The following is a 24,451-nucleotide window of genomic DNA, read 5'->3' on the forward strand; positions in this document are numbered from 1 at the left end:
TGTTGTAAACGAGTTATACTCCAATAATAATAATAAAAAAAAGAATGTCAGGGGAGATACACCATATGCACACACACTCATACACACACACACAAACACATGCACACACATTTATATTTTTACTAAAATACAATTGTGTTCTATACACTATTCTGACAGTTTTAAAAGCTTTTTATTGTGAAATATCACATCTATCTTTAGGTCTTTTTGTGTATATATTTGCCAGTTTTGGGTAGGGCATACATAATTTTCTTCTAGATTTTCCTCTACAATGTTTATTGTTATTTTTTAAATTTTAAACTTTTAACTGATCTTAAATTTTATTTTTTTCAGTGCTGTGAGATGGTGTTTAATTTTTAGTTCTTTAGATGGCTAATGCCATTTAGTAAATTGACCATTCTTTCTCCATTGATTTAAAATGCTAGTTTGTGATATGTTAAAAATTATATACACAGATTTGCTTTTGAATTCTTCCTTTTGACCTAATAATGTCTTTGTTTCTATAGAAATAAACATTTTTATTATAGTGTATTTTATTTATTCCCATATCTGATTCTTCTTTAGTAGTCCTATTTATGAATTTTTGGCTATAGGCATTTATTCCTTTATGGTAATCAGTAATTTTAAGATTTACTGTATTAATAAGAAAACATGTTGAGACTATAATTAGAAATACATTAAACTCATATATTTATTTGAGAGGATTGATATTTTTATAATGTTGAGTCTTTGTATTTTGATGTGGAATTTAAAAAATTTGTTCAGATTCTATTTTCTGTTAAGTTTTAATAATTTGTGTAGTGTAAGTTCTATGCCTTTCTTATTAAATGTATTCTTATGGTTTCTATAGCTTTCATTGCTGCTTTGAATAGGCTGTTTCCACATTTCTACTTCTTGGTCTTTACTGCTAATATAAAAACAGCTATAGATTATTTTATATTCAGCTACTTACAATGTTTACTTATTAGTTCTAGTAGGTGTTATTTCTTATAAAATAATGTTTTTTTTGGACAAAAATGCAAGAAAGAGGGTTGAAATTAAAAGACTTTCTAGGTTTTCTAAGTGTACATTCTTTGTTAGCAAAAACAGATGATTTCAATTGTTTCTTATATCTCATAGCATCTGCTGGAACCTCCAAGATAATACTGAAGAACACTTGTGGTAACAAGCTTATTTGCCCATTTCTGATTTTATTTGGAATGTTCTTCTGATTTTTGAATAGCAGCATTTATTATATTTGGGCAGTTCTTTATATCCCTGTTTTGCTCAAAATTTTTATTGGAACTGTTAAGTTTCGGAATTTTCAGAATTTACTGATAAAATAATATTTTCTAAGTTTTATAAATACCATAGTTTATTATGCCTATAGATTCTTTATTATTGGGCTTCCCTGGTGGTTCCGGTGATAAAGTGTCTGTCTGTAATGCAGGAGACCCAGTTCGAACCCTGGGTTGCAAAGATACCCTGGAGAAGGAAATGGCAGCCCACTCCAGTACTCTTGCCTGGAAAATCCCACGGATGGAGGCGCCTGGTAAGCTACAGTCCATGGGGTCACAAAGAGTTGAAAACGACTGAGCGAACTGTTAAGTTTCAGACTTTTCAGAATCTACTGATAGAACAATAGTATTTTCTCCGTTTTATGCCATAGTTTATTATGCCTATAGATTCTTTAATATTAAACTATTTTTTCTTTTGTGATATGATTACTACTTGGTAATGATGCATCATTCTTTTTTAGATCGTTAAACTCTATTTGCTGCTATTTTATTAACATCAAATATTCATAAGAGAATATGAATACTGTATCAGTTCAGTTCAGTTCAGTTCAGTCACTCAGTCGTGTCGGCCTCTTTGCCACCCCATGAATTGCAGCACGCCAGGCCTCCCTGTCCATCACCATCTCCCAGAGTTCACTCAGACTCAGGTCCATCGAGTCCGTGATGCCATCCAGCCATCTCATCCTCGGTCGTCCCCTTTTCCTCCTGCCCCCAATCCCTCTCAGCATCAGAGTCTTCTCCAATGAGTCAACTCTTCGCATGAGGTGGCCAAAGTACTGGCGTTTCAGCATTAGCATCATTCCTTCCAAAGAAATCCCAGGGCTGATCTCCTTCAGAATGGACTGGTTGGATCTCCTTGCAGTCCAAGGGACTCTCAAGAGTCTTCTCCAACACCACAGTTCAAAAGCATCATTTCTTCGGCGCTCAGCTTTCTTCACAGTCCAACTCTCACATCCATACATGACCACTGGAAAAACCATAGCCTTGACTAGATGGACCAGAAAAACATCTATTTCTGCTTTATTGACTATGCCAAAGCCTTTGACTGTGTGGATCACAATAAACTGTGGAAAATTCTGAAAGAGATGAGAATACCAGACCACCTAACCTGCCTCCTGAGAAATCTGTATGCAGGTCAGGAAGCAACAGATAGAACTGGACATGGAAGAACAGACTGGTTCCAAATAGGGAAAAGGTGTGTGTCAAGGCTGTATATTGTCACCCTCCTATTTAACTTATATGCAGAGTACATCATGAGAAACGCTGGACTGGAAGAAACACAAGCTGGAATCAAGATTGCTGCGGAAATAGCAATAACCTCAGATATGCAGGTGACAACATCCTTATGGCAGAAAGTGAAGAGGAGCTAAAAAGCCTCTTGATGAAAGTGAAAGAGGAGAGCTAAAAAGTTAGCTTAAAGCTCAACATTCAGAAAACGAAGATCATGGCATCTGGTCCCATCACTTCATGGGAAATAGATGCGGAAACAGAGTCAGACTTTATTTTTTGGGGCTCCAAAATCACTGCAGATAGTGACTGCAGCCATGAAATTAAAAGATGCTTACTCCTTGGAAGAAAAGTTATGACCAACCTAGATAGTATATTCAAAAGCAGAGACATTACTTTGCCGACTAAGGTCCATCTAGTCAAGGCTATGGTTTTTCCTGTGGTCATGAATACTGTATACTATACTGTATATGTATACTGAATAGTATACTGTATCAAGTTTTAGCATTAAAGTTATGTGGACTTAAAAAAGAATTGAGTAGCTTTAATTGGTTTCTATGGCCTGGAAATATTTAACTTTGGAATTATATATTTTTAAAGGCTATCCAAAACTCTGGTTGCCCATTTCATCTTGGGTCAATTTTTGTCATTTATGTGCTGCTAGAAAATTATCCATTTGTATTATATTTAAACATTTATTGGCAAAACATTGTATGGTTCTTTTGTGATTCCTCTATTTGTCCCTAATAGGAACTATATCTTCTTTCTCACTCCTAATTTAGTTTTAATTTACTAATTTCAGCTTTTATCTTTTAATTTTAAGCTCAATATTAATTTTCTTAATTGAAAGTTTTTATTTACTTACATTTGTTGCTGAAAATATTTATGAAACATATTTTTATTTGAGTACAGTGACTGTTTTGCCTCATAGAATTTTGAATGAATTAGTTTCCTTTTCACTGATTTCTAGAAATTATAATTTCAATTTTTTCTTTTAATTCAAGAAAGGGTAGTGTTTCACTTCTAAATATATAAAGCTTTCTGATTACCTTTTTAATGTGTTTATTATTGTTATTGATATTATTATTAGAAATTGTGATTGGTAAAATCTTACTTAAAATTATATTATTGAAATTTTGTAGCTAAATACTTGAGCAATTTTTGTAATTTTTTCAAACACTATAAATATGCATACCTGTGTATATACATATACATATGTGTGCATGTATTGGCTTTGCTATTAAATTTTATTTATTTTAATGTCATTTTTCCAATACTTTAAAAAATTTTATAGTTCCTGATATTTATTTATCTATGACTGTTTTTAAATCTTTGATCCTTTTAGTTCTGTAAGAAGTGTGTTAGTTTACTAATGACATTTTATTTTTATTAAACTTTTTTATTGAATATTTTGTTGAATTTATTTTTATTTAATTTCTCTATGATTTTGCTCTTTTTTCTCAGATCCATCTGATTCTGAGAGAGATATATTAAAGTTTCTCACTATAACCCAACTCAAATTTCCTCTATAGTTTTCTAGAGTTTTTTTTTCATTAAAGTTTAGATTTTAAAATGTGTCACATCCATATTGAAATATCATTCATATATAATAAAAATCACTCATTTAAGGTTTTTAGATAAGTGTGCAGCTGATATCACAATCAATTTTAGAATCTTTTATCACTTCATAAGGAAATCCCATACTTATTAGCAATCAATTCTTAATTGCTCATGCTTAACATATTTTAGCTATAATTTTGCAGGTTTATGTCTCTTAGGTCTTATATTTGTAAATTGTGACTTTGTTGTATATGGCTCTATCCTGATTAGCACTTTTAACCTTAATTCCACCTTGTTTGATATTAATACTGCTTCTCCCATGCTTTTATTCTTCTTTTAGTTTCCTGAAAATTTTTGTCTAACATTTATCTTCAATCTTGTTTTAAAATCATCTTATTTTCTCTAATTTAAAAGTTATTATATATATATGTAATTCTTATATAATGGATTGAAAATTTCTGCCATTTGATTTGCATATTGATTTGATTATACTTAATACAATGCATAAATAATGGCTTCCTTTCTTCCATCTTTATTTATGGTCATATTTATTAATATTTTACTTTTTTCTTTTCCTTATTTTTGTGTTTTGATCATATTGAATATTTACTTTTTTAACCTTTGTATTTTGAAAACTCTGTCTGCTCTCCCATTTCATTATTAGTTAGCTTTCCTTTCTTGTTACTAAAGTTAGATCCGTGTATTTTCTTCATTTTTAGAAAACAAAATATCACTTATTTCCTTACTAAGAATATATTTTTTCTCTAGTTGTCCAATCTCATTTCAGTTCACTTCAGTTCAGTTGCTCAGTCGTGTCTGACTCTTTGCAACCCCATGAACCATAGCATGCCAGGCCTCCCTGTCCATCACCAACTCCCAGAGTTTACCCAAACTCATGTCCATTGTGTTGGTGATGCTATCCAGCCATCTCATCCTCTGTTGTCCACTTCTCCTCCCACCTTCAATCTTTCTCAGCATTAGGGTCTTTTCAAATGAGTCAGTTCTTCACATCAGGTGGCCAAAGTATTGAGTTGCAGCTTCAACATCAGTCCTTCTAAAGAACACCCAGGACTGGTCTCCTTCAGAATGGACTGGTTGGATCTCCTTGCAGTCCAAGGGATTCTCAAGAGTCTTCTCCAACACCACAGTTCAAAAGCATCAATTCTTCGGCTCTCAGCTTTCTTTATAGTCCAACTCTCACATCGATACATGACTACTGGAAAAATCATAGCCTTGACTAGACGGACCTTTATTGACAAAATAATGTCTCTGCTTTTGAATATGCTATCTAGGTTGGTCATAACTTGTCTTCCAACTTGTCTTCCAAGGAGTAAGCGTCTTTTAATTTCATGGCGTAATCACCATCTGCAGTGATTTTGGAGCCCAGAAAAATAAAATCAGCACCTGTTTCCAATGTTTCCCCGTCTATTTCCCATGAAGTGATGGGACTGGGTGCCATGATCTTAGTTCTCTGAGTGTTGAGCTTTAAGCCAACGTTTTCACTCTCCTCTTTCACTTTCATCAAGAGACTCTTTAGTTCTTCACTTTCTGCCATAAGGGTGGTATCATCTGCATATCTGAGGTTATTGATATTTCTCCTGGCAATCTTGATTCCAGCTTGTGCTTCTTCCAGCCCAATGTTTCTGATGATGTACTCTGCATATAAGTTAAATAAGCAGGGTGTCAATATACAGCCTTGACGTCGTCCTTTTCCTATTTGGAACCAGTCTGTTGTTCCATGTCCAGTTCTAACTGTTGCTTCCTGACCTGCATACAGGTTTCTCCAGAAAAAGAAATGCAAAAAAGCAAAATGGCTGCCTGAGGAGGCCTTAAAAATAGCTGTGAAAAGAAGAGAAGTGAAGAGCAAAGGAGAAAAGGAAAAATATACCCATTTGAATGCAGAGTTCCAAAGAATAGCAAGGAGATACAAGAAAGCCTTCCTCAGTGATCAGTGCAAAGAAATAGAGGAAAACAATAGAATGGAAAAGACTAGCGATCTCTTCAAGAAAATTAGAGATACCAAAGGAACATTTCATGCAAAGATGGGCACAATAAAGGATAGTAATGGTAGGGACCTAACAGAAGCAGAAGATATTAAGAAGAGGTGGCAAGAATACACAGAAGTGTATAAAAAAGACCTTCACTATCCAGATAATCATGATGGTGTGATCACTCACACTCACCAAGAGCCAGACATCCTGGAATGGGAAGCCAAGTGAGCCTTAGGAAGCATCACTACAAACAAAACTAGTGGAGGTGATGGAATTCCAGTTGAGCTATTTCAAATCCTAAAAGATGATGCTGTGAAAGTGCTGCACCTAATATGTCAGCAAATTTGGAAAACTCAGTAGTGACCACATGACTGGGAAAGGTCAATTTCCATACCAATCCCAAAGAAAGGAAATGCCAAAGAATGCTCAAACTACCGCACAATTGTGCTAGGAAAGTAATGCTCAAAATTCTTTAAGCCAGGCTTCAACAATACGTGAACCATGAATTTCCAGATGTTTAAGCTGGTTTTTAAAAAAGGCAGAGGAACCAGAGATCAAATTGCCAACATCCGCTGGATCATCAAAAAAGCAAGAAAGTTCCAGAAAAACATCTATTTCTGCCTTATTGACAATGCCAAAGCCTTTGATTGTGTGGAACACAATAACTGTGGAAAGATCCCATTTACTAGAGGCCTTTAGAATTCTGTTAGTACTTTTTCTTTTTCCTCCTTCCCCATTGTTTCTTCCAGGCTTTCCTCATAGCTCAGTTGGTAAAGAATCTGCCTTCATTGTGGGAGACCTGGGTTCTATCTCTGGGTTGAGAAGATCCCCTGGAGAAGGGAAAGGCTACCCACTCCAGTATTCTGGTCTGGAGAATTCCATGGACTGTACAGTCCATGGGGTTGCAAAGAGCTGGACATGACTGAACGACTTTCACTTTTGTTTCTTTGCAGCCTCCCAACTCTTGGGTATTGCTGAAGTTGTTTAGTTCCAGATTATCAATAAAATTTACCTTGTAGTTGTCAATTGTTTCACTTTCTTCCTATTTCAGTAATCTGTTTTATATTTACATTACAAATTTTCAACAACAACAACAAAAAGCTGTCATTGACAGATTGTGTGTTGCAGGGTTCATTGCTCCTTGATGTTTTTACTTTTTCCATCTTTTACCAGAATACCTCCTTTGCACTTGTTGTTTGGTTAAAGTGTTTTCTCAGTTATTTCTGAATATCTGCTAGATATCTTGGCTGGGTAATGAATCATTAGATTTGCATTCTGTCAGTATTCCAAATATATTATTTCACTATCATGTAGCTTTAAGAATTGGAAATAAAAATATGTTTTTTAAGGTTTTTGAAAACTACTTGTTCATTCCTGCAACTTAAAAGATTTTATCTCTGTATTTCAGGAACTTAAGCAGAGGTACAGTAAAATTTAGTTTCACTTCAGTTCAGTCACTCAGTCTTGTCCGACTCTTTGCAACCCCATGAATCACAGCACGCCAGGCCTCCCTGTTCCTCACCAAATCCCGGAGTTCACTCAGACTCACGTCCATCGAGTCAGTGATGCCATCCAGCCATCTCATTCTCAGTCATCCCCTTCTCCTCCTGTCCCCAATCTCTCCCAGCATCAGAGTCTTTTCCAATGAGTCAACTCTTCGCATGAGGTGGCCAAAGTACTGGAGCTTCAGCTTTAGCATCATTCCTTCCAAAGAAATCCCAGGGCTGATCTCCTTTAGAATGGACTGGTTGGATATCCTTGCAGTCCAAGGGACTCTCAAGAGTCTTCTCCAACACCACAGTTCAAAAGCATCAATTCAGCACTCATTTTTCTTCACAGTCCAACTCTCACATCCATACATGATCACAGGAAAAACCATAGCCTTGACTAGATGGACCTTAGTCAGCAAAGTAATGTCTCTGCTTTTGAGTATGCTATCTAGGTTGGTCATAACTTTTCTTCCAAGGAGCAAGCGTCTTTTAATTTCATGGCTGCAGTTACCATCTGCAGTGATTTTGGAGCCCCCCAAAATAAAGTCTGACACTGTTTCCACTGTTTCCCCATGTATTTCCCATGAAGTGATGGGACCAGATGCCAGGATCTTCGTTTTCTGAATGTTGAGCTTTAAGCCAACTTTTTCACTCTCCTCTTTCACTTTCATCAAGAGACTTTTTAGTTCCTCTTCACTTTCTGCCATAAGGGTGGTGTCATCTGCATATCTGACGTTATTGATATTTCTCCCAGCAATCTTGATTCCAGCTTGTGTTTCTTCCAGTCCAGCATTTCTCATGAAGTACTCTGCATATAAGTTAAATAAGCAAGGTGACAATATACAGCTTTGGTGTACTCCTTTTCCTATTTGGAACCAGTCTGTTGTTCCATATCCAGTTCTAACTGTTGCTTCCTGACCTGCATACAGATTTCTCAAGAGGCAGGTCAGGTGGTCTGGTATTCCCATCTCTCAGAATTTTCCACAGTTTATTGTGATCCACACAGTCAAAGGATTTGGCATAGTCAATAAAGCAGAAATAGACAAACACTTAAATATATGATATATGCTGTGTTCTTTGGAGAGGGAAAGAAATGCTACACATGCAATGAAGAAAGAAATTCCCCTAAAATAGTAGAAACTTTCTAACACTTCATAACCTTATATTAACTTTCATTGATAAGAATCTTTCTTTTTTACTATTATCCCAACAGTTTTACATATTTAATATTAAGTACTGGTGGGCTGCAGTCCATAGGGTCACTAGAGTCGGGCACGACTGAGTGACTTCACCTTTACTTTTCACTTTCATGCATTGGAGAAGGAAATGGCAACCCACTCCAGTATTCTTGCCTGGAGAATCCCAGGGACAGGGGAGCCTGGTGGGCTGCCGTCTATGGGGTCGCACAGAGTCGGACACGACTGAAGCAACTTAGCAACAGTAGCAGCAGCAGCGCTCAAGCGAAAAGTTTTTATCCCACCTCACCAAGGTGCAAATGACTGTATTGATAGCTCAGATTCAAAACAATTTCCTTAAAATTACACTTTAGGCAGTGAGATTTATTTTGTCTTTCTTTGTTATTATTTAGACATATATAATCAGTTCAGTTCAGTTTAGTTGCTCAGTCGAGTCTGACTCTTTGAGACATCATGGAGTGCAGCACACCAGGCTACCCTGTCCATCACCAACTCCTAGAGCTTGCTCAAACTCATGTCCATGGAGTTGATGATGCCATCCAGCCATTTCATCCTCTATTGACCCCTTCTCCTCCTGCCTTCAATCTTTCCCAGAGTCAGGGTTTTTTTCAGTGAGTCACTTCTTTGCATCTGGTGGCCAAAGTATTGGAGTTTCAGGTTCAGCATCAGTCCTTCCAGTAAATATTCAGGACTGATTTCCTTTAGGATGGACTGGTTGGATCTCCTTGCAGTCCAAGGGGCTCTCAAGAGTCTTCTCCAATACCACAGTTCTAAAGCATCAATTCTTCAGTGCTCAGCTTTCTTTATAGTCCAACTCTCACATCCATACATGACCATGGAAAAACGATAGCTTTGACTAGATGGACATTTGTTGCAAAGTAATGTCTCTGCATTTTAATATGCTGTTGAAGTTTGTCATAGCTTTTCTTCCAAAGAGCAAGCATCAAGCATATTTAATTATAGGGCTTCCCTGGTGGCTCAAATAGAATCTGCATGCAATGAGGGAGACCTGGGTTTGATCCCTGGGTTTGGAAGATCTCCTGGAGAAGGGAAAGGCTACCCACTCCAGTATTCTGGTCTGGAGAATTCCATGGACTGTATAGTCCATGGGGTCGCAAACAGTTTGACATGTCTGAGACATATATGATGTTTCCCCTTAAACTCTGGGATTTAGAGACTTATTTATTTGTAAATTGTCATGGCACTAGAGTTATATTCTTAAAAAGTGTCATCTGGGTCTCAAACATAGTTGAAAAATGTCTTATTGTCTTGCTAGATAAAAATAAATAAATAAATTTATAAAAAAATAAAAAAAATTTAAAAAATTTAAAAAAATAATAATTTTTCTTGACAAATACTGTAAGCTGTCACTTATATGTGGAATCTGAAAAGCCAGACTCCATATAGAGAGTAGAATGGTGGTTACCGGGGAACTAGGGGAAATGGGGAGCTATTCTAAGTTCCAGTTAGAAGGTGACTAAGTTTTAGAGATCTAATGCATTTCATTTCGATTATAGTTAACAATTTTGCATTATACATTGAAAGTTAAGAGCAGATTTTAAATATTCTCACCTCAAAAAGAAGAAATTGTAGTTATATGAAATGACAAAGGTTCAAACTAATGGTACAGTGCTAATCATTTTGAAGTATTTAAGTGCATCAAATCAACACTTTGTAGACCTTAAACTTGCACCATGTTATATATCTCAATAAAGCTGGAAAAATTGTTTAAGAAGATAGTTTCCTTAAAATGTTGAAATCTGTTGAACTTGAAATACAGTTGTGGTATCATCTTCATAATGGCAGGAAGCAAAGAGGAACTTAACTAAAGAGCCTCTTGATGAGGGGTAAGAAAAGGGTGAAAAAGCTGGCTTAAAATGAAACATTCAAGAAACAAAGACCATGGCATCCAATCCATTACTTCATGGCAAATAGATGTGGAAAAAGCAGAAACAGTGGCAGAGTTTATTTTCTTGGGCTCAAAAAATCATTTCCAGGCTTGCCAGGTGGCACCGGTGTTAAGAACCCACCTGCCAATGCAGGAGACACAAGAGACATGGGTTTGATCCCTGGGTCGGGAAGATCCCCTGAAGGAAATGGCAACCGACTCGAGTATTCTTGCTTGGAGAAGCCCATGGACAGAGGAGCCTGGTAGGCTATAGTCCATATTGTCACAAAGAGGTGGACACAACTGAAGCGACTGTTAAGTTGGATACGACTGAAATGACGTACACACACACAGATCACTGGATGGTGACTGCAGCCAGGAAATTAAAAGACACTTGCTCCTTGGAAGAAAAAGTATGACAAACCTAGACAGTGTATTAAAAAAATAGAGACACTACTTTGCCAACAAAAGTCCATATATTCACAGCTATGGTTTTTCCAGTAGATATGTGTAGATGTGAGTGTTGGGCTGTAAATAAGTCTGAACACTAAAGAACTGATGCTTTCAAATTGTGGTTCTGGAGAAGACTCTTGAGAGACCCTTAGACTGCAAGAAGATAAAACCAGTAAATCCTAAAGGAGATCAACCCTGAATATTCTTTGGAAAGACTGATGTTGAAGCTGAAACTCCAATACTTTTGCCACCTGATGTGAAGAGCCAACTCATTGGAAAAGATCTTGATGCTGGGAAAGACTGAGGGCAGGAGGAGAAGGGGGTGACAGAGGATGAGATGGTTGGATGGCATCACTGACTCGATGGACATGGGTTTGAGCAAGTTCTGGGAGATGGTGGAGGACAGGGAAGCCTGGTGTGGTGCAATCCATGGGTTTGCAAAGAATTGGACACAACTTAGCAATTGAACAATAACAACAAAAGTCAGGCAGAATGCTAGGCATTGATAATATATCAATGAGCAAGACATGCATTTTTTTCTGCCATGCAAATGTTTTACTCATTTAATATTGTACACAATATCACAGTTTATTACACATCATCTAGTATTAGACAGACTTCACTTTGAGACCTGGGTCTGTTACCTACAATTGTATGAACATGGTCAAGTTTCTTAGCATTCATTGCTTTTAAAATGAGAGGCATTAAAAGTATCCACTTGATGGGAGTTTTTAAAAGTATTAATCTATAAAAATATTTGGCATACCACTTGGCAGTAATTTCTCCATTCTTACTGGAACTACCTAATTCAATGAATATAATTTTATAAAGACTTTGCAGCATTTCTTTGATATCTTTGACTCTACTCTTTTCACTCTGAAGTCCAACTTCTACATTGCTGATTAATTAGCAACTCATCCCACTCTGTTTCATTTCCCCAACCATTTCACACTTACTGCTTGCCCTCCCCTGACTATGCTGGGCTCTTCCACCTCCCTGCTTCATTCATATTTCATTACCATCTGTCTTTTAGAGTTCTTGTTCTCTCCTTGTTGGCCTTCTGAACACATACTTTTTCTACAAATTGCTTGTCGAACTCTATCTACCTGGGGAGAAAGTCAGACATTCATTTTCTCCATATTTCCATAGCTCCTGTGTGCCTCTGTTACAGTCCAATTATTTGTAACTTAATTATCTATGGGGGCCCATGAGATAAAAGACCATGTCTTGACTTGGTATCCTTTGGTGTGGCACAACTGTAGCTTGATTCTAGATGAACGTTTAGTTTCTATGAATGAATGCTTAGTCACCCTGTGTTAGGCATTATGCTGGTGATAGTATGCAGTTATGTATGCCCCAAGAGGTACACAATGTGAAGTTGGATGAGGAACATAAGATTCATGCCATGAATGAACGTACTATTTCATTTACAATTAAAGGATGTCAGATTTAGCCTATTCATTGTTTTGAAGAGATAAATTAATAGTAATTTAAAATTCTTGGAACTTCCCTGATGGTCCAGTGGTTAAAAATCTATCTTGCAATGCAGGGGATGTGTGTTTGATCCCACATAACATGGGGTAGGTAACTAAAGCTGCCGCAACTACTGAGCCTACGTTCTGCAATGAAAGATCCTGTGTGCCGCAACTATGACCTGACACAGCCAAATAAAGTTTTTAAAAAATATTCTTTCAACTTACCTGCTAGTGAAAACAGTTTCATTGTAAGTTTTGCCCCTTTAAGGAATGTATTTTTATATACCCAAATTTCACATTGTCCTAGCTTCTTGTGATATAAGTAGATGAGCATTATCTCTATGTTTCAAGTGATTTACTATAATTAGAGGGTCTGCATCAATCATGAGTGGAATCTTGCATGTGACACTGAACTAAACTACTTGCTCTGTGCTTTCTAAATTTTGAAATGTTTAATGTGGACATCTCGGGCATTGGATCATAGCATATTTGCAAAAGCTGAAGTGATCATTCCTTAGTTTTAATTTTTCAGATTGTAAGAATTTTTTTCTTTTATCAGCTTGCACAGTTTAACAAGTGTGAAACCAAAAATATTTATTAGTTTATTTAATATGGTGGTGTGTATAGAATTTCTATGTATAGTATTTGCATATAGTATTCAAAATAATTTAATTTTTCTTTATTGGTACAAGTCACTTTAGCACAATGGTAGTCCTTAACATTATCATTTGAGTCTTAACCATTGTATCTTAAGTTCAGACGTGCTTTTTAGAGCAGCAAGAATTTCAAGTTCATAGACTGTTGTGCTTATAAAGTAGTTTTTAATTTATTGCCTCTGATGAATTATAGTTACTTGCTATTTTCTGGATGATTTTGGGTCACTGTGGCATTGGAAATAGGACATAAGCTTACTGTATTTTATCTGTGTTCTTAACAATTGTGAGAGTATTTTTAATGTTATGAAAGATGCAAGTTAAAAGAAATTCTCATTTTCTCACCTGTGTATGAAGACCCTAAGTCCTTTTAAGATACAAATCTTCAAAATATAGAAGAAAGCCTTGGGATATTTTCAGTGGTGCATGGAGTTTTGTTGTTCAGCAATGTAGTCAGGTTATAAGAATTTTATTTACTCTGAATTTCATATTTAATAAGAATATCAAGCCAGTCAGTCCTAAAGGAAATCAACCCTGATGAAAGAACTAATGCTGAAGCTAAAGCTCCACTACTTTGGCCACGTAATGTGAAGAGCTAACTCGTTAGAAAAGACCCTGATGTTGGGAAAGATTGAAGGCAAGAGAAGGGGATGACAGAGGATGAGATGGTTGGATGGCATCACCAACTCAATGAACATGAGTTTGAGCAAGTTCCAGGAGATGGTGAAGGACAGGGAAGCCTGGGATGCTGCAGTCCATGGGGTCACAAAGAGTTGGACGTGACTGAGTGACTGAACAACAAGAAGAAATTAATAATTAAAAAAAAAAGCAACAGTGAATATTGTCATTAAAGGAATGTAAATTTAATTTGTATTAGAATTTTTTAGTTACAGTATAGTGGTGATGATGTAAGGATTTTATATAGGAAGAAGTTTTAGGGAAGGGCATTTCAGACAGCTGGTAATCCAATCAGGAGATAATGGTTTATAATCCAAGAGAGAAGAGAGATTTAGGAGGAAGAGGAGATGAACACTGTCAAACTAAAGGGAAAAAAAGCAACCAAAGTTAAATAAGATAAGGACAAAATATGATATACTGGATTAGCTAATTACAAAAGCAGTTTCAATGGAGCAGTTGGAGAAGGAACCAAATTTCAGTGAATATTATCTATCTTGTTTTCTTTCTTTCACACTTAAGAACTAGACAGAAAATTGCTATTATTACCATTTCTGACTGGCATTATTGTTAGTGAATATAACATATGTTGAAGTTCAGTCTTGTAACATGACAATATGAGATGAGTGGTGATGTTTTAATCCTAGCAGGTGACTTTCTCAGCTTCTGTCAAATCTATTAAACTAAATATATGTGAAATACTAATAAAGATACTGTTTTTAGCTTAGACTTTCTACTTCTCATTTTACATTGATTTTAAGAACTTCTTTGTCAGACCAACCTCTTAACTTGGCTCCCACAATATTTAGACTCTATAGTAAGGTCTCAAAAATATATAATGTATTTGGACTATGTTTTATTTTTTAACAATATTACTGACTCTGTTTTATCCCCTCACTTCTAGACGGGGAGAACTTATAGGGAATAGCACACTAAGCCATAGACAACATAGACTGGCTTGCATTCTAACCAGACGCTAGCAAAGGGACCTGTCTTTTCCTGTCAGATTTTTGGGACCTCCTTATAAGATGAGATAGATAAGAAACAAAATATGAGTATATGTAAACAACATATAACTGATTGCAGCCAAAGTCAAAGGAGAAGCAATAGGGTAACTCTACAAAGAAGGTTTATTTACGATACAAACTCAACTCTTTCATCTGTGCAATGTTCTTTCTCAGGGCGGATCTTACTATTGATAGATCGTATATGATCCTGCTTGAAATTACTATATAATGCATTGTGTATATTTATTTATCACTATAATTCCATTATTAAAAGGTAGATTTCCTTTTGCCATGGCATCTGGGAATAAGTATGAATTGAGAAAACTTAACAAAGACTTTTAACTCTGTCTGGTCAGATTCCTATTCCAGTTTTGTCCGCTTTCATTTTTGTGGATGAAGGAATGAATGCAGATCATTCCACGGTTTTAATTCCTTGTTTTGTCTCTTCATTCCTGGGGTCTAGCTGACCTGCACGATTTTCTTTGAGATTACTATTGTAACTTAAGCAATTCTGTTTGTTCAAGATAACCTGGTGCTTGTCTCTGCTTGTGTACCATAGAGTCCCTCTCTGGTTATATTTCCCATTTAACAAATGAATTGTGATAATTAAAATAATAATATTGAATGGACATAATAGCCTCTTAAAAATTATTCAATGGTGAGGGAAATTGCTAAGTAAAATATAATATTCATGGTAATTACAGCGAATGGGATATAATATTGAAAAACAGCTAGATTGGCAGGTTTTAAAAAGATCATGCTCCAGGGGTTGAGGAGACCCAGGAATGAATAGGTGGAGCACAACAGATTTTAGGGCAGCAAAACTACTCTGCATGATACTAAAATGGTGGGCGCATATTATTACGCATTTGTCCAAACTCAAGGATATATAACATCAAGAGTGAATCCTAATGTAAACCATGAACTTTGGATGATAATGTTATATAAATATAGGTTCATTGATTGTAACAACTGTACCACTGTAGTGTACAATATCAATAGTTTCCAGGGGAGGAGGTTGTGTCCGGGAAGTGAACGGGGGTACATGGACAATATATTCAACTAAGTTTTCCTATGTATCTAAAACTACTCTAAAAACAGTATATTTAAAATTAAACAACAACAAAATGTTTATGCTCATTAACATCTTAGAAGTATCCAGAAGATGAACTGAAACTTACTTTCTCTAAATCAAAATGAATGACAACGTATTGGGGAAATTTGTGTACCCAAGGGGACTGCTTCTCTTGCTTTGGTCACTAGCTACTCTTCTGATAAACATTTAAAAAGCTATAAATTCAATTACTTGTATTATATCTTATTAACATTTACTTCCATTTACCTCTAGGTTTGCAGTTTGAGGAAATCCAAGAAAGATTTGGTGAGGAGTTCTTTAATATATGCTTTGATGACAATGAGAGAGTCCTTCGAGCTGTAGGTGGCACATTGCAGGACTTTTTTAATGGCTTTGATGCTTTGTTGGAACATATTAGAACTTCTTTTGGAAAACAGGCCACTCTAGAGTCACCATCATTCCTATGCAAAGAGCTCCCTGAAGGTACTCTTATACTCCACTACTTCCACCCTCACCACATTGTGGGGTTTGCAATGCTTGGAATGATTAAGGCTGCAGGAAAGAAGATCTATCGGCTGGATGTGGAAGTGAACCAGGTCGCTGAGAAACTGTGCTCCGATGGTTCAAACCCAGGCAATTGTAATGGCCTCGCTTTCCTTATCAGACAATGTGAAAACGCTAATATCGCGAAGAACCTTCCTCAGGGAACATCCCAAGTTCCTGCGGACCTCAGAATTAGCATCAACACCTTCTGCAGAGCCTTCCCTTTTCACTTGATGTTTGACCCCCACATGTCAGTCCTTCAGCTGGGGGAAGGCCTAAGGAAGCAGCTCCGATGTGACACTCACAAAGTGCTCAAGTTTGAGGACTGCTTTGAGATCATTTCTCCGAAGGTTAATGCCACCTTCGAAAGGGTTCTGCTGCGCCTGTCCACCCCATTTGTGATTAGGACCAAGCCTGAGGCTTCTGGCACTGAGAATAAAGACAAGGTAAGTGGCCATGTTGATATGGCTGAAAGGAACTGGGAGATTTCATAATTCTTTTAGTATATTACATGCTGGCAGTACTTATAATTATTTAGGCAAGAGAACCTAGACTGCCATTTAGAAAATTACTGGTTTCTGGATATGTATAAAAAGACTTGACCCTGTTCCCAGCCGTTTTGCATATTGTCTGCCTCTTTCATTAATCTATTTCCTCACAAAAAAGCAGACATTTATTATTACTAGCCATAGTAATTACAAAAATGATAGGATTTACTAAAGACCTGATACTATAAATCCACGAATATTTCCACTGATTGAGTCAAGCTATGAGAGAAATAGTAAGACTCACTTCAACATTGTGGGAATTGCTTGCCTTATCCTTAAATAAATACAAGTAAAAGCTAGCTACACTTTGAATATGTTATGTTCTACATTTCACAACCTAGGAACTCTGGTTTACATCCTATTTTTCTTAATATGCAGAACAATATATTAAGTGACTATATCAAAACTTCTAATTAAATTTTAGTGTTGAAAAATAGGCATTTCTTTAGAACATTTTCACTCCTTGAGAGAATACACTGGAATTATTCTATTTTTTAAATTTAAGGAATATTAAAGCTGTGGTTTTGCTTTCTAGAAGTACAGTATTTGGCTAGGAGGGATTGAAGCATTTTGGGCCTTAAAATTGAAGTTAATATTATTGAAAATGTGCTTGAAGTAAAATATATTGTTGTCAGTGTTGATTGCTTTATATATTTTATGGATTTTAGAACAATCAATTCAATTTAAAGTTACTGCTTCAAGTTTCTCCCCCTATATTTCATCTGGCTTGTATGTCTATTTAATTTGTATGTCACAGTAAGAAATAGACAAAATGAGATGATGACTCAAATGTCAAGGCCCCCTGCAAGTTCCAATAATAAGAAACTGCTCATTAAGAAGATCCAATTATAATTTAAATATGTTAGTGGCTGTTTAAAAATAAACCAGCAATAGACAGCATTTTTATTTAAAATAGGGATAGCAGTCCTCTTGTTCTGTTTACATTTCTGCTTATTCACCTGGGTTTGCTAGAATGAGACATTCAAGAGGCTACAGTTAGTCCAAACAAAATTATAGTCAATAAAGTTATGACACGGAATCTTAACCAGATGAGTAATATTTTTCAGTTATTTTAGTGTCAAAATTATAGTTTTCTAAAACATGAAAAGAAGAAAATCAGAATTAAAGATTATGATCCTGTTGATAAATTTGGCCTTGATTCATGATTTTTTTCTGTAATTGCTGGCCTTGTTAATAGTTGTCTGAAGTTTCCAGTTTTATATTGGACTTTTATAAGAAAGTGCTATTTTTCAACAGTGTAAGATATTTATTCTTTAGTCTACAGTGAAGGCTTTCTTTGGAATGTAACTATTTTGGCTATGCACATACCACCAATTATCTACCACCCCCTTCCATCAAAAAGAAAAACAACAAAAAACACAAGAGCTAATCATAAGCTGAATGATGGTAAATCATTTTCAGAGTGAACTGTATTGCTTTCACTAAACCATGATCTTTGTCATTTTGTGTTGTCAGTTAGGGTTAACTATGTAGCTAGAGGCAGAATACTTCTGTGAGCAATTTGGTGAGGTAGTCATCATCTTAGTTTCAGAGAATTTATATCTTTATTCAGCAGTAATAAGGTCTAAAGACATGTGTTGATTACCAGAAGCAAGAATGTCACTGAGGGGCATCGAATAGATTTCCAAAGAGAGGCAAAGGGGAATCTGATTTTCAGCCAGGAAGAGCTCAATCTGTTATTAAGTTAAATATTCCCTGACAACTTAGGCTGCCTATCTTAGACAGTTATTTGAAAAGATTAAATGATATAATCCATGTAAAATTCTTATATCCTTGGCTTCAAGGTTAAGTGTTGATTAAATGCTCATTATTATTAATTCTACCACTGTTACAATTATTGTTCCTTTCTTTTTGTAATATTCTTCCTATCCATTCACCTCTCTTCTTGCCTTATGGAAGTACTGGAGATCAGTAGGTTGAATAATTTTGGGGAAGTACCAGGTCTGCCTAACATCATCATGAAATATGATTTGGGTTTATCTTCTTAATAATGACTAGAAGACTATTTGTCACAAATTCTATAGGATTGTTGTTTGAGTCTGCTTTTTTATTTACAGATTATCATTATTTTAAAGTCCCTAGCTTTCTTTCTTTTTCTTTTAAATTTATTATTTTATTGAAGGATAATTGCTTCACAGAATTTTGTTGTTTTCTGTCAAACCTCAACATGACTCAGCCATGGGTATACATATATCCCTCCCTTTTGAACCTCCCTCCCATCTTACTCCCCATCCCAGCCTTCTAGGTTGATACAGAACACCTGTTTGGGTTTCCTGAGTCATACATCAAATTTCTGTTGGCTCTTTTACATATGCTAATATAAGATTCCATGTTACTCTTTCCATACATATCACCCTATCCTCCCCTTTCCCTATGTCCATAAGTCTATTATCTATGTCTGTTTCACCATTGCTGCCCTGTTAATAAATTCTTCAGTACCATTTTTCTAGATTCTGTATATATACATTAGAATACAATATTTATCTTTCTCTTTCTGACTCATTTCACTTTGTATAATAGGTTCTCGGTTCATCCACCTCATTAGAACTGACTCAAATGCATTCTTTTTTATGGCTGAGTAATATTCCATTGTGTTTATGTACCACAATGTCTTTATCCATTCATCTGTCGATGGCTATCTAGGATGCTTCCATGTTCTAGGTATTGTAAACAGTGCTGCAGTGAACAATGGGATACATGTATCTTTTTCAATTTTGGTTTCCTCTGGGTATTTGCCTAGGAGTGGGATTGCTGTGTCATATGGTGGTTTTATTCCTAGCTTTTTAAGGAATCTCCATACCATCTTCTGGGCTTCCCTCATAGCTCAGCCGGTAAAAAATATACCTGCAATGCAGGAGACCTGGGTTGAATTCCTGGGACGGAAAAATCCATGGAGAAGGAAATGGCAACCCACTCCAGTATTCTTGCCTGGAAAATCCCATGGACAGAGGAACCTGGCAGGCTATAGTCCATGGGGTCGCAAGAGTCAGACACGACTTAGAGACTAAACCGCTACCACCATACCATCTTTCATAGTGGCAGTGTCAATTTACATTCCCACCAACAATGCAAGAGTGTTCCATTTTATCCACACCCTCGCCAGCATTTATTGTTTGTAGACTTTTTGAGATGGCCGTTCTGACTGGTGTGAGGTGATATCTCATTGTAGTTTTGATTTGCATTTCTCTAATGAGAGATGTTGAGCATCTTTTCATGAGTTTGTTAGCCATCTGTATGTCTTCTTTGGAGAAATGTCTGTTTAGGTCTTCTGCCCCCCTTTTGATTGGGTTGTTTATTTTTCTGATATTGAGTTGTATGAGCTGCTTGTATATTTTGGACATTAATCCTTTGCCAGTTGTTTCAGATGCTTTTATTTTCTCTCATTCTGAGGGTTGTCTTTTCACTGTGCCTATAGTTTCCTTTGCTGTGCAAAAGTTTTTAAGTTTAATCAGATCCCACTTGTTTACTTTGGTCTTTATTTCCATTACTCAAGGAGGTGGATCATAGAGGGTGGGTCTTGCTATGATTTATGTCATCAAGTGTTCTGTCTATCTTTTCCTCTAAGAGTTTTATAGTTTCTGGTCTTACGTTTAGGTCTTTAATTCATTTTGAATTTATCTTTGTGTTTGGTTATAGGAAGTGTTCTAATTTCATTCTTTTGCATGTAGTTGTTCAGTTTTCCCAGCACCATTGATTGAAGAGGTTGTTTTGCCCCATTGTATATTCTTGCCTCGTTTGTCAAAAATAAGGTACCCATAGGTGCATGGGTTTATTTCTGGACTTTCTATCTCATTCCATTGGTCTATATTTCTGTTTTTATGCCAGTACCAGACTGTCTTGATGACTGTAACTTTGTAGTATAATCTGAAGCCAGGAAGGCTGATTCCTCCAGCTCCATTCTTCTTTCTGAAGACTGTTTTGGCTATTCAGGGTTTTTTTTTTGTTTCCACGCGAATTGTGAAATTTTTTGTTCTAGTTCTGTGAAAAATATCATTGGTAATTTGATAGGGGTCACATTGAATCTGTAGATTGCCTTTGGTAGTATAGACATTTTCACAATATTGATTCTTTCTACCCAGGAACATGGAATATCTCTCCATCTTTTTATGTTATCTTTGATTTCTTTCATCAGTGTCTTATAATTTTCTGTGCACAGTTCTTTTGTCTCCTTATGTAAGTTTATGCCTAGATATTTAATTCTTTTTGTTGCAGTGGTGAATGGGATTGATTCCCTAATTTCTCTTTCGGATTTTTCATTGTTAGTATATAGAAAGGCAAGTGATTTCTCTGCCTTGATTTTATATCCTGCAACTTTGCTAAATTTGCTGATTAGCTCTAGTAATTTTCTGATAATATGTTTAGGGATTTCTATGTATAATATCATGTCATCTGCAAACAGTGAGAGCTTTAGTTCTTTTCTGATCTGGATTCCTTTTATTTCCTTTCCTTCTCTGATTGCTGTAGCTAGGACATCCAGAACTATGTTGAATAATAGTAGTGAAAGTGGGCACCCTTGTCTTGTTCCTGATCTTAGGGGGAATTTTTTCAGCTTTTCACTATTGAGAATAATATTTGTTATAGGCTTATCATATATGGTCTTTACTATATTGTGGAAGGTTCCTTCTATGTCCAGTTTTTGAAGTTTTAATCATATATTGGTGCTGAATAATGTCAAAGGCTTTTTCTGCATCTACTGAGATTATCATATGGTTTTTCTCTTTCAATTTGTTAATATGGTGTATCCATTGATTGATTTACATATAATGAAGAATCCTTGAATTCCTGGAATAAACCCAACTTGACTATGGTGTATGAGCTTTTTGATGTGTTGCTGAATTTTGTTAGCTAAAATTTTTTGAGGATTTTTGCATCTATGTTCATCAGTGATATTGGTATGTAGGTTTCTTTTATTGTGTTGTCTATGAATTGGTTTTGGTATCAGGTATCTACCTTGTAGAATGAGTTTGGAAGTGTTCCTTCCTCTGCAGTTTTTTGAAAGAGTTTTAGGACAGGCATTAGCTCTTCTCAAAATGTTTGATAGAATTATCTGTAATAGTCTCTTACAATCCTTTGTATTTCTACACTGTCTGTTGTAACCTCTCCTTTTTCATTTCTGACTTTGTTGATTTGATTCTTCTCTCTTTTTTTCTTGATGAGTCTGGCTAAAGGTTTGTCCATTTTTAAAAAAAATCTTCTCAAGGAATCAGTTTTTAGTCTTATTAATCTTTACTATTGTTTCTTTAATTTCTTTTTCATTTATTTTTGCTCTGATCTTTATGATTTCTTTCCTTCTAATTTTGAGGGTTTTTTTTTTTTTTTGTTGTTGTTTTTCTTTTTCCAGTTGTTTTAGGTGTAAAATTAGGTTGTCATTCAATATTTTTCTTGTTTCTTCAGGTAGGACTGTATTGCTATAAACTTCCCTCTTAGGACTGCTTTTGCTGCATCCCATAGGACTTGAGTTCTCATGTTTTTATTGTCATTTGTTTTTAGATTTTTTTTATTTCCCTTTTGATTCTTTAGTAACCTGTTGGTTATTTACAAATGTGTTGTTTAATCTCCATGTGTTTCTGTTTCTTACAGCTTTTTCCTTGTAACTGATATCTAGTCTCATAACATTGTGGTTGGAGAAGATGATTGATATTATTTAAATTTTCTTAAATTTACTGAGGATTGATTTGTGATGCAAGATGTTGTCTATCCTGGAGAATGCTCCATGTGTGCTTGAGAAGAAGCTGTATTCTTCTGCATTTGGATGGAATGTCCTGAAGATATCAATGAGATCCATCCCATCTATTGTATCATTGAAGACATGTGTTTTATTATTAATTTTCTGTTTTGATGATCTGTCCATAGGTGTGAGTGGGGTGTTAAAGTCTCCTACTATTATTGTGTTACTGTCAATTTCTCCTTTTATGTCTTTTAGTGTTTGACTTTTGTATTGAGGTACTCCTATGTTGAGTGCATAGATATTGAAAATTTTTATGACTCCCTCTTGGATTGAACCCTTGATCATGATGTAGTGTCTTTCCTTATCTCTTGAAATTTTCTTTATTTTAAGGTCTATTTTGTCTGATATGAGGATTGCTACCCCAGCTTTTTTTGCTTCCCGTTTGCATGGAATATATGTTTCTATCCTCTCACTTTCAGTCTATATGAGTCTTTAGGTCTAAAGTGAGTTTCTTGTAGACAACATACATATAGTCCTTATGATCTGTAAAATTTCTGTGGATAAATTAGCTGAAAGGCTTATGAGGGTTTATTTATATCTTTCATATAAATGCATATGTATATTTATTTTCCTATATATATTTCATATGTATCTTTTTTATCTTGGTGTCTTTGGGATTCTCTTCTTAACTTTTGCCATTTCAATTATAATATATCTTGGTCCAGATCTGTTTGGGTTCATCATATTTGGAACTCCATGATTCCTGTGCCTGGATTTCCTTCTATAGGTTTGGGAAATTTTCAGTCATAATTTCTCCAAATACATTTTCAATCCCCTTCCCTCTCTTTTTCCTTTCTGGACACCTGTAGTGTAAATTTTGGAATGCTTAATATTGTTTTAAAAATCTCTTAATTTCTTTTTCTGAGATTTATTTTTTTTTTCTGCTTTTCTGATTGGGTGATTTCCATCATTCTGTTTTCCATATCATTTCCATGTTCCTTCTGTGTCATTTCAGCTCAGTTTAATTCAGTCGTTCAGTTGTGCCTGACTCTTTGTGACCCCATGGGCTGTAGCACACAAGGCTTCCCTGTCCATCACCAACTCCAGGAGCTTGCTTAAACTCATGTCCATCAAGTTGGTGATGCCATCCAATCATCTCATCCTCTGTCATCCCCTTCTCCTCATGCCTTCAGTCTTTCCCAGCCTCAGGGATTTTTAAACGAGTCAGTTCTTCACATCAGGTGGCCAGAGTATTGGAGCTTCAGTTTCAGCATCAGTCCTTCCAATGTATATTCAGGACTGATCTCCTTTAGGATGAACTGGTTGGATATCATTGCAGTCCAAGGGACTCTCAAGAGTCTTCAACACCACAGTTCAAAAGCATCAATTCTTCAGTGTTCAGCTTTCTTTATGTATCACTTAGTCTGCTATTAATTCCTTGTAGTATGATTTTTATTTCAGCTATTGTATTATTCATTCCTGATTGGGTCTTTTTATGTTTTCTAGTTCCTTGTTGAAATGATCAGGGTTTAGACAATTTCTTCTCCCTAATACAGTTAACATTTTTATTATCAATGTTTTGGATTCTTATCTGGTGAATTGTTTGTTTCAGTATTTTTTTTTCAATGGTTTACTCTGGCCCTTTCAATTAAGAGGGCTTCCTTGGTGGTGCAGAGGGTAAAGCATCTGCCCACAATGTGAGAG

The 24,451-nt window shown here is 35.7% G+C and overlaps 1 protein-coding gene across 1 annotated transcript in view; it reads left to right on the forward strand.

Moving 5' to 3' along the window:
* The window catches only part of GUCY1A2 (guanylate cyclase 1 soluble subunit alpha 2), a 474,407-nt gene that overhangs the window by 155,335 nt on the left and 294,621 nt on the right, over positions 1-24,451 (forward strand). The window contains exon 4 of the mRNA XM_040257909.1: positions 16,241-16,956. Coding sequence (XP_040113843.1) covers positions 16,241-16,956 — 716 coding nt within the window. The remainder of the gene's footprint in view (positions 1-16,240; positions 16,957-24,451) is intronic.

This window comes from Oryx dammah, unplaced genomic scaffold (assembly GCF_014754425.2).
Source record: "Oryx dammah isolate SB20612 unplaced genomic scaffold, SCBI_Odam_1.1 HiC_scaffold_17, whole genome shotgun sequence".
Taxonomy (NCBI): domain Eukaryota; kingdom Metazoa; phylum Chordata; class Mammalia; order Artiodactyla; family Bovidae; genus Oryx; species Oryx dammah.